This window comes from Phaethon aethereus, assembly GCF_964289735.1.
Source record: "Phaethon aethereus genome assembly, chromosome: 1".
In the NCBI taxonomy this organism is placed as follows: domain Eukaryota; kingdom Metazoa; phylum Chordata; class Aves; order Phaethontiformes; family Phaethontidae; genus Phaethon; species Phaethon aethereus.
This window is the reverse complement of record NC_138575.1, coordinates 128,366,061-128,378,315: the sequence shown is the minus strand read 5'-3', so window position 1 is coordinate 128,378,315 and position 12,255 is coordinate 128,366,061. Positions and strand designations below refer to the sequence as shown.

The window sequence follows — 12,255 nt, the reverse complement described above, 5'->3', positions numbered from 1 at the left end:
GGATGAGCATCATAATGAGAAATAAATAGTCAGATAGTTTAGCAAAAAAGCAGTAGCTGGCATTAATATATTCTTCGAGTCTAGCTGCTAAGAGGGAATAGAGAACCACCGTGTCTTGCTATGGAAGGCAATACAACATCATTGTCCGGTGTCCACAAATAATGAAAAATAAATAAATAAAATTGATCACCTAACTTATATTAAAGAGTCAGCATCTATTTCCAGCTTTCAATAAAACAAAACTTCTATGAACTGTCTTACATAACACAGGGGGGTAATAGTTCCCATTTCCACCACAATAATGGGAAATTAACACAAAGACCCCTCTGCTGACCTTAGGACCCTGCTTACTACATAACCAAATTGTTTTCTGAATATTTTAACTTCACTTCTAATACCACCCCAATAGCAGAACCTTGCCCAGTTTCAGTACATCTCCTCTATAAATGTTCTCTTATCCTATATTTCCATGAAAATGCTAAATCATAACTGATTTTGACTGTCCATTTTTAGAGGGGATATGGTGAGATCTCATAATATTGTGCAATTGGCAGATATTTGCATCCTAATATAGTCATTGTATATTGGAAAGGCTGCTCAAAACATGTTCTCTTTCATTTCTTCTTTCCCTTCTCTTAGCATTTTTTTGACAAGAGTGTCCTCTATAGATTAATGTACTGTAATGGTTTGCTGCCTTCATTAAAAACCAAAACAGAACCCAAGAAACCATACTGAAATTAGCAAAATTCTGATATATGTACATCTCAAATTTAATATAGTCAGTTGATGAGTACAACAGTCTGTTACGTTCTTGTTCCAATAAATGCGTAAATTGGAATTTGCCACACTCCACAATTCATTATACATTCTTAAATCATTCAATAAGAATTGAAGCTTTTAAACAGGCTGACTTTGTGTGGCAAAGGAACATGTTTATTTCTGCTTTTAATCAGAATCAAGGCAGAATTATTGTTTGAATTTAGAAGATATTCAGCAAATGCAAAATACCTAGATCTATAAGATAAAAAATTGTTTTCTATAGTCATCTCACTTCTATTGTGACAACTCAAACAGATTAAAAAAGTTGTGTAGTTTTTATACAGATTTTTTTTCATCCATTGCAAGCTTAGATTTTGAGTGAGAAGCTACAGCAAATTTGTATTGTGTTATTTTTTTAGAAGAGTAACTAGGTAATATAATATTTGCTGCCTGTAGAAGTATAGTAGAAAAAAAGGATTAAGATCAAATAGTATCTACTATAAATAACTAATGTTGTCCTGAAATTCTGTCTTAAGCTTTATTGAAATAATACAATTATTTTTTCTTTTTTAGTTTTTAGTTTTAGAAAGATAATTAATTGCATACACCACTGCAAGCCAACATGATGAAAGCAACAAAAAGTGAGAACAGATTTGTTCGCAGAGCTCCAAACAGGACAATAGAAAGAAGTGTCCTCCATTTAAAATGTTTTCTGCCAAGTAATTGTTGGCTATGAAGTATTTGATAACTCTTTATCAAAACAGGTCAAATAGTTTTAAAGAAACTACTTTTGGAAAAATAATTTTTCCAGTTTTTATTCGATTTTTTAAAGTTTCTATGATTGAGCTCTCTGATTATCTGTTGGTCTGCCTTGCACCTTAACCTTACCCCATAGTTTTAAATATTCTGACTCATTTTAAACAAATTTGACAGAAGGTGGGAATTATTAAAAAAAGGACATTCTAAAATTTATTTTAAAAAGAAGGCAACCAGATAAAGAAAACCAGATACTATTGATCACTAACAGGGAAATAGGTGTAGTGTGTAGACCTTAGTAAACAGTTGAGAATTCACACAAAAAAGAAACAGCTTATAAAGCCCTATGTGGTGGAAAACATTTTAATTGGAACTTACAGATAACTACAGGCCACAAAACCCTAGGAATTCTAGTTTTAATACTTCTGGTGTTCACAGAACATGCTGGAAATGCAACTCATTTAAATGTTTTTTATTCTCCTCTACTACATGCAGTGAATCATTCAGTGAATTTTATCTTTGTACTGTGGCAAAATGTCTAGTCCAGTTATGAAAATGTATTTATTTCAGCATGAATACATTACTTTGCAATACATTCTGGTTAGTATAAGTAATGGTTCACTAGTACTAGTAATCCCTGAATATTCAAAACCTGATGAAATATGCATGCAAGGGAAGGAGCACACTTGAAATAAATTCATTCTTAAATATTTTCAGCTTCTTATGTTTTCATGACTGCTCATAATTTCTTTAAAAAAAGCCCAAACAACAGAACAAATTATACCACTAAGATTTGAATTCAATTTTTTTCTGGAGAAGTTAACACATCCAATGTTGTCACAGTTTCAAATATTCTGGGTATCTCAGAAAGGTCAGGTGACCTTCACCCTAGAAGTGCCTATTTCGCTTTGTCTACAAAGGAAGATCAGGTTTACAAACTCAAATACAGATGCCTACAGATGGATCTCACACACAAATATTAAGTAGGAAAGAAGTACGTTCGAGCTTTTCTGTAGAGCAGAAGCAAATATTTTATTTAAACAACTCAAGCATGTTACCACTATTTCCACGCCTACTAGATTCTGTCCCTCTATATAACATAACACCGTGGAGAAATAAATGAACTGACAAGTTTATCTGAAATGAACAATTAATAGTAAAATAGTCTGGTTAAAAACTCCATTCTTCAATATCCACCCATCCACCTGGTCGAACTCATAGCCAATTCCCTTGACTCTTCTTATATTAACAAACAAATGAACAAACACCTCCACAAAGGTGCCTATAAAGGTTGTCAGTAAAGAGAAACTCACTGTAAAACACCTAAGTGTAAAAGACAAAAAACAGTTTGTCACAACCTGACAAAATTCCACTTCAAAAATTAGGATAAGTAAATTTAACTAAAGTATTTTTTAGAGAGTTTAAGGGCAGATACTGATCCTTTGCTGTCTGCTCTGTGTAAACATTAAGGTTTTTCATAACGCAGGTTTGTGGGTTGTTTTTTTTTTAAACAGTTCCCCTTTTAAAGCAACATAACATTAACCTGCTGTCTTGTCCAGTGTCCTTACTATATGGTTTTACTTTATGGCTCTAGTCTAAAATAAGATGGTCATGAAAAGCTGTATGTGATGTATACTGTTTGCAAAATCTGTTGGGATGAAATAAGATTAATAAAGCTATCCACAAAAAGGGCCACAGCAAAACCTACTCGTACTAATTTATATAACTAACAGTATAGAAAGTTATTCCCCAAGACTTTTACTTTCACCAATTGTTTCATGTAAGCATTTTTAATGGCTAATCATTCACCTCAGAAGACGTAGAAAGACTCCCAGACTGACTAGTCATTAAGTTCAAGTCTCATAAATTTGTCTTGCCTATGCATCTATGCATCAACACCCACAGACTTAATCATATGCCATAATGATCTCTGATGCAATATAAGATATACTTTTGAAAGACTTACAGAAGCAAACCAGATGAATGTTTTGTCAGGCAAAAGAACCAATATCATCCTCATTCAAAGTAGTCATTCATTTAGTCACTCATTTCCCAAAACTTCCAAGGCACAGTCAGATTAACTACTCTATCTATACCATGGCAAAAGCATTAAAAAATTTTCTGAATCTGAAATGTATTATCTGTACATGTCAGTGATTATAAATGTCCAGATTAGCCCTGAAAGTAAGACAAATTCATTAGTATGCAAAACTTGCATCCTTCATTTCCTTTAGTTTTTATTACACATGCATAAAAAAATGCTTTTAAAATGGGTATAAGCCTCAGTCTCTTTCCCAAATCACCATGTGCCAATACTCTATAACCACTCAAACTGGTGAGGATGAATTCCCAAATAGCTGAGGCAGTTACAGGAAGTTTGACTGATCTAGTCCAAGAACATTGTTTTCTCCAAGACAGGAAAAAAAAAAGTTTATTCATTCTTGTCATGTATAAAAAATACATCACTATGCATCTATGTGTACTGATAGTCATTTCAAAAAGTTTTATAATGAAATGTTTGAAAAATGCATGCTAATTACTTACATGGTTTAATTTGGTTATCTGAATAAACAGGGCTAGGATTTACGATAAAATCTAAATATAAGCTATGAATTGTCATCTATTGGTGCAAGAATTGGTAGAACCACACAAGCAACTTTAAATTTATTATTTCTCATAACCTTCAGACATTTTAATGTCCTACTACCAGTAACAACAAATTAATTAAAATAGGATAAAGTAAATTAACAATGAAAAATAATGTAGAACTGTGTGTAGTAGAGCAGAAAAAAATTATTATACAATAATAATTCTTATAGCTTGACATGACAAGAAAATATTTTTACTACAAATTCAGGATAAACTATTTTGATATTTTGACACTTCAATTAGTAGTAGCAACAACGGTGAGGAATCTTTTAACAGTAAAAGAAATTTTTTAGGAATTTTATATATTCAGAAATGTATTACTTATCAAGATTACAGTACTATTTAGTATTTTGCTTGTCATAATAAAGAAGCAGTAACTATTATGCTAGAAATTGTGATGTCATCCCCTTGTTAACTGAAAGTGAAGTCTTTCCATTGCTATACCACTTCAGCCAAGAAGGGCCCATAAGTTTATGTTTTAAGATGACCTTAAACCAGAAAAAGAACTGGTTTTGCTCAGTTAAGGTCCAGGTGTCTGATGCAGAGCTCACATATTATTTGAAACATTTCTACTGAAACCTTAGAAACTATGGACAGAAACCTGAAATCCATGGGATATTGCTGAGTCTAGGTCTTCTTTCTTAGGAGCAGCATCATGCTGTGCTCAGAGGTGTTTGATGAGAGGGTGATACTCAGCAAAAACAAAACTAGTAAGCTTTTCTGAATAAATGATCCAGTCAATATGTAAGTAAGAACTGATGACATTCATGTAGGTTGGCTATCATGTTTAGAATATTTTCGTGCTCAGTTCAGAACATTTAGTCAAAGTACTAAGGATGTATAAAATTCTAAGGAGAACCTTAATTAAAAAATAAAATAGTAATAAGAAAGACTGGTTTTAACATAGTAGCAAGGGAGTTGTGTGCTTTTGGTATTAATAAAATATTAACCAATAATATATTCCTTCCAGATATATATCCTTCAAAATATGTCCTTGCAATATGAAGGATGTTGTAGTATGTACCATGATCATTCTAATTAAAGATCCCTTCAAAACAATGTTAAATTGGTTCCTCATTCATTCCACACTCTATGTTCTTCTATCTCTTGTAGAATCATTAAGCAATTATAAACATTTCTTTAACCAGAAAGAATATTTTGCTACATATCTAGTATTTCTCTGAAAATACTTCATAACACCAAAAAACACTGGTCAAAATTGAACGAGGTGGAACAAAGTTGATTCAAATGAAACAAAATTGAGCCATTTGAATCCAAATGGAATCCAGACTGGAACAAGAAGAATCAGAGATTATTGGCATAACCTTTATCACTCAGCAAAACTGGAAATAAACCTAAAATACAAAACCTAAAATATGAAACCCACAATTATTATATAAAAAAATTATTTTTACAAGTTTTATATCTGAGGGGAAAACAGAGTAAACTATCGACCCACTTACCACTGTGGTTTTGTGCTATGAGAATATGTGGCCTCAAGCACTGAAACACTTGTTTTCTCCCATATCCTCTGACTCCACTTGTGTTGTATTCCAGAAAGAACCATTTAAATTTACTGGTTATTAAATCATCAATATCCATATAATCCAATTTAGATATAAAAGAGAGAAATTATTAGCATGATCATGACTTTCAGCACTGAAAACTTTATCCTCTATATCTGTTTGCTTTAAACATCTACAAGACAAAAATGTGAAGTTCTTGTCATTATAATGCAGTAGAAGGAAGGTCTAGAGAAGGCTTGAGTCATTCACAAGTCTTCTGCAGGTTTGGATAAGTCCTCTAAAATGTAAATGCTGGACAATTCAACATATGAACGATTTAAGAGAGATCTGCAACTTACAAGAAATTTCTATATCCACAGTATTCTCAGAAGGCTGAGTGTAATTAATGGTGCCACCACCCAATAATTTGAAAATCTTACTGATTTTTAAGGTCATCTGTTACCCTAAACAATAAACATAATGTCCTTGATTTTTATGCCTATAAATAAAAGTAAATACTTGAGAAATTAAAAATTATATAATAGCAATACAGTTGGACTCGTTCATCTTAAAGGACAATGATCTTAACAGTCTTTTCCAACCTAAATGATTCTATGAATATTTTTGAAACAATGAAATTATAGAAAATAAAGTCCAACCCGTGCCTATTTAGAGGGAAGTACCCATCAATGACCAGTCACAATAGATGAACATCACGAACACAAAGAAATTGTTTCAAAATTCAGACCCAGAACCTAATTATTTTACTATTAAAAAAAGCCCGCACCACTTACAATAATAAAATAAACTGGCAGCCCAAAAGTGGATACCAAATATAGATTGATGAGAAATCTTAATACAAGTGTAAAGAATAAATATTCTGGATGTTCTATATTTTTTTAAAATAAGAATATTGATTTTAAATTCTCAGGTAATGATTTAGGAATGTAACTTGACAGTCTATTTCTGAAACTGTTGAAGAATTCCTCTTTTTGTAGATGTCTTTTTAGCATTTATCTATGACACATAAGAACCCTTGCCCCTGCAAATAATTCTTCTTTGCTTCTTTGCTGCATATTAGCCTGGTATTAATTTCCAGTACAACCTTTACTTATTTTTTGCATATGAAATGGAATGTAGGTTGGGGCCACAAGGCAGACCACAAAAAAAAAAAAAAACAAACCACAAAAAAACCCACAACAAATTTTAGATAGATGATTGCAAATGATATTCTAATATTCAGCTATGGTAAGATCCAGCCATGAAATACAGCACCTGAGCTATCTTGATGATGGTGTGGATAATATTTCAGTTTGCATAATAGTGTGCTATTTTGAGAACTCATGTTCCAGAATAAGGAATAGGCACAGGAAATAAGACTCAAGCTGTCTAGCTATCATATGAAAACAGATTAGAAAATCATACAATCATTTAGGTTGGAAAAGACCTTTAAGATCATTGAGTCCAAAAATGCAGCTTTGGTTTACCGAATGAGATTCAATAGGAAAAATGACTGCAGCCTATAGGAAAGGAAGGGGGTAAACATCAGGGAGTAGATAAAACTGAACTGTATCTCAGTCTTGGCACAAAAATAAGTCAGCTGAGTGCAAATGCAGGAAGTTGAAGAAGTTAAAGTCACCAAACATTGAGGAGTGAAGAGACAGAAAAACCTTTCAGTCAGAATAAAGAGAGCCAAAAAAAATCTTTTAACTACTTTCAACACAGAGTTCAATATGTATAAAGGGTTTATATGATGTGCTATCTGTAAAACATCCTTTTAAATCCTCTGTCTTCTAACCATAAAAGAAGTCAATTACAATTTCTTAAAAACTGAAATGTGATATTTCTTTTCAACACTGCAAGTTCTGCTCTCAAAAACTCTTAGTGAAAAATTCACAATAAGAGTATTTAAGTATTCATGACCTGAAATGAAACAATTCTATTATTAGGTTCCATTCACATTACATATAATGCATAAATGTTGTTGAATATCATGCTATTGTACAGCAAAAAGGAACACACCTCCCCTCCCCAAATACACCTAAAAGAATGTAATTACCTCCTAACCTATATTAACATAATCACCTAATTATACTGTTGACTGGTTCATTTTACATTAACATTTGACTCTCTGTATTTACAGAATGTTAATGAACACATTAATCTTTACGTTTCCAAGGTAGTCTTACCTAGAAATAGTATTACACATCTGAATGTTTTGTATAGTTTTTTTCTTCTTCCTTGTTGAATACAAGATAATTCACTTGCTTGTGAAAGCATTTTCAAGCAAATCCTGTTAATTCTGAATATGGTTCATGAAGCAGCATGATCTCATTAATAAAACAAGTTGCTAATCTAGTAAATCAAAATGCTCAGTTGTTTTAACTCTTTACTTAATGGAAATTCTAATGATCTCTTCTGTCAACCTCACAGAAACCTAATACTTTTCAAATAAGACCCAGCGAAATAGAGAGAACCAATGAAGAGAATGGGACAATGCAACCTTGGACTAAACATTCTTTCACAAATAAATGTTAACTGACATTGGGTCTGAATTCTTGAGGTTAAATGGAATATTTTCACACTATCCAAATTTTCATTTGAAAGGTAGTTTCATCTGTTGTACTGAACTAAATGAAACGTTTGAGGGACAAATTTGTGACTTCCTGGGATTTCTAACACAAGGGAAAAAAGAAGAAAGAAAAAGCTTGATGGACTGCAAAAAGAAAAACTTAGCAGAAAATAATTCTGCAAAGATATGTTCAAAATATTCTCACATATTGCATAAGAAAATAACAAATGAATAACAGATGAGAAGGAGGCTACGTCAAAGGGAAATATAAAATGGAAGCAGTCTTATTCTACATTGAAACATAAGCTTCTGCATAACAAGGCATTATCCCGGGGTCTTTCAGTGTGATGTTCAATTCAGCTGCAACTTCTTTCTCAATTGTGGCAAGAAAATAATGTTTCTAATCTGTTGGGACTGTGAAATGTGCTACCTGCCCAGTGCATTTATAACACATATGATAGGTCTTACCTCGGTCTGGGCACTCTCAAAAATCAACCTTTTCTCAGAGAGAAAATACCATTTTAGAAAGGGGTTAGAAAAAAGGAGACAAACACTTTTTCCATGGATCTGTTTTTTTTCTAAGAAATGCTCATTTGAAGCTGCTCAAGGATATTAGAATAGTGCTAAGAAGGGTGATGGAGTAGAGGCAAAGCAAAGGGAAAGGCTTTGTGACACCATGTTCATCACATAGATACTTGTGCCTTATTTTAGTATTTTATATGTTTTTCAAAGAATTGTTTAAAACTGTGGCATAGAGAAAGGGAGATGAGATTTCAGTGGAAATACACTTTTTATATACACAGTAAAGAGCGTCTTTAATTCCTTGATGACATTCTGTTTTGTCAGCCAGATCTTAGACTTCTTCAGTGTTCAAAGCATTGATAGTCATTTGCAGAAAAATATTTATCCACTATTTTAACTACTTCAGATTAATGTATTTCTTAAGAGTTACAACTTTTTTTTATACTTGTACCGCATGATTTGGTTTCCTTTTCAATTCAGCAGTTTTACAGTCAAGAAATAGCAGCCTAAATCTTAAAGAGGTGACTTTAAATATTAAAATTCAAAAGACTTTTTTTTTTTAACTGTAGGCCAAAAATATTAGTATTGCATTCAATGCAAAACTGTACCTTTAATATTAGATAGCCCTAAATTCTTTCAACCTGAAATCCAGTAATTCAGTCCAGCAATTCAAATATACAAGTGCCAATTAGTTTAACGGAATTTTTTTCTTATACATGGGTAGTAATTTATAACATGAATCCAGACTTTAGTCAAGCCATGTTATTCGGCTGAACCTATCAACTTGAAAACATCAGTTTAGAATTAATTCTTCATACCCATTACCATTTCTGTCATACAAGAGGGAAATAAAATAAACTACCAAGAAACTAGAGTTATTATTTTCCTTATGATGCTCAAAGAACTTGCAAGATGAAAAGCATACAAATTGGAACTGGACACATAGGAACTAAGTGGCTATTCTGTCACAATGCATTTCACAAAAAGCATCCTCAAGGTTCTTTGATTAAAACATGAAACAGGCAAAATAAGCAATACTTGCAAGACATAGTTAATGGAATATATTTTGTAGAGCTCAATGGTTAATTACATTTCTTCCACAAGATTTTAAAATTAAGTCTGATACTTCTGCTGGTCGTAAGTACCAAATGGAAATTAATGAGCACTTTAAATAAAGACCAAACAAATATGTAACTATGGAAGAGTCACAATATACCAATTTATCGTCTATTTTTCATCTTTTAAAAATGTATTTTAAAACAAAGTAGTGAAAATCCTTAGTCAACAAGGACAATAGGAATATCTGACCAAAATTGTCACTGGCCACTCAGCACTAGAAATCCTCCTTAAATGAATTGTGAAACTATACAGAGTACTCAGACCGGCAAATTTATAATCACTGTAGAATAACAGGAAATGGGTTAATCAAATCATACCTGGAGAAATTTGTTGGTTTTTTCATGACCCACATCTCCAGCTTCTACCTGCGCTCTTGACAGCTTCTCTTCAGTTTCAATTAGCCAATGATTAAAGCTCTTCATGTCACAATGAAAAAGCCGCCACTTTTCCAAAGATTTGTCAAACCGTCTGCAAGTACAAATGGAGGTTGAATAACTACCTATTGTTAAATTAAATAACAATTTATACAAATAAATAATTTATTTATTTACTACAGAGAAAAAAAAAGAAAAAGTATAACGTTGGCTGTCTCAGGTTAAATTTGGTGTGATGTTGATGTCATAATGCTTTAGAATATCAAATGGAAACATGGTAGTACTTCTGAACAGTGACAATATCATTAAGCATTTGTGTCACAAATCAGTGTCTTATCAATTTTTTAATCCTTTTCAATGTTTCACATTAATTGCATGGTCAAAACATGTTTTCAATTTACAGCTTTATTAACCCACACTAATTCATGGCAGAGGGACAATACCCACAGGCCTCAGTAACTGTGGTATACCCCTCTGTCAATATACTTAGATCCTATCATGAAGGAAACACCAGTACTGATAAAAGGCTCTTAATGCACCTTAGTAATTTGCTGTAGCTACTAACACTGCAAACAGACACTGCTGGCTAACATACAGACTGTGTTGTCACTATACAGTGATTTTTAGATCCCTTTTCAAATGGAAAATAGCTTAAAAGATTTGTTGCATTGAACCTACCTTATCATAAGACAAAGGATGAAAAATCTGTGGACAGATTCTTAACTCCTTACTTCCCAACTTTAGTCCCATGATCCTATTATGATTAAAGGATTTTTTTTCTTTTATACAAATATGGTTTGTAATACTATATGTAATACAGATGGAAAAGACTACTTTTTAAATGAAAACTGCTGTGGTGAGAGACTACCCCAAAGGATCCCAGGCATATACTACAATTCTGCTCCAGTTTTATTGAGAGAAACTAATGTTTTCTGCCTCTCCAATGGATACAAATGTCCATTTATTATTATTGTAAAGAAAATGCAACTCTCTTCAAAGGAATTTCTATTTGTATTGTGTAATGGAACTCTTTATTAAACCCTTTTTTCTATGTATGTTGCACTTCAATTTGAGTATTTGATAGTTATACAAAAATAAAAATGCCTGAAACGCAAGGGTGATTGAAAGAAAATTAAAATATTAAAAAATAGAGTTTTGTACAATAAGCGAGGATGAAAACTATTACTACCACGTGTGTAAGTCTACAGTCCACTACATAAAAGACCATGTAAGTAATATGGCACTTTGGGAAGTTCTAATCTGTTTTTGTCCAAAGTGAACGATTGATCTTCTGGTTCAAGATCTGTTTGCCTTCACCACTGTCAAGCACTAAAGAAAGTAAATGAAGACAGAAATTGGGATTTTTTTGGAGATGGCTTATGTCTTAAGGAATTCAGTTTTCCTGTGTTTTGAACTGATGTCAAAATGTGATCGCTAATCAGAGATTAGCTAGAATGTTTTGTTAGCAGATCATCATTAAACATGCTACTATTGTTTAGTTTAATAATTCTCCTTTGAGGGATTATAATAGGTTTTAGGTTGTACTAAAAGGATAAAATCAAAAACGCTCATTTATTTTTCTAGGAAGTAATTTGGTTGTGTATGGACAAGCTGTATGATTATTTGAATGTTAAAGTGTTTAATCTACCAAATTAAATCAGGTTACTGTCAGGGAATACAGACCATCTCTTCCATTGTACTGATGATTTTTTCTTTTTTAGAAGAAAATGTAAGATTTTCTTCTCTTCTATTGGTTATATATTCCCTCCTTGGTTTTCACAGTTTAAAATCTGTTAATACCATACAGTGTGAATAGCTCTATATCCATTCATAACCATCTACAGAAGGATACATACTTTTCCCTAGACCTCCTTTTCTGGTAGACAAAGAAGATTTATTTTGCTGAACATACCCATACAAAGATGCAATTTTCTTACTTCTAACACACTACATACAGTAATCACTTTTGATGAATAATATGTAAAATAGAATTGGACCA

At 32.3% G+C, this 12,255-nt stretch overlaps 1 protein-coding gene across 4 annotated transcripts in view; it reads right to left on the bottom strand.

Moving 5' to 3' along the window:
• DMD (dystrophin) overlaps window positions 1-12,255 on the bottom strand; it is a gene marked incomplete at both ends in the record, with an annotated part of 1,339,794 nt that overhangs the window by 613,072 nt on the left and 714,467 nt on the right. For all 4 annotated transcript variants that reach the window (XM_082008889.1, XM_082008891.1, XM_082008888.1 and 1 more), the window contains one exon: window positions 10,200-10,350. In XM_082008889.1, coding sequence (XP_081865015.1) covers window positions 10,200-10,350 — 151 coding nt within the window. The remainder of the gene's footprint in view (window positions 1-10,199; window positions 10,351-12,255) is intronic.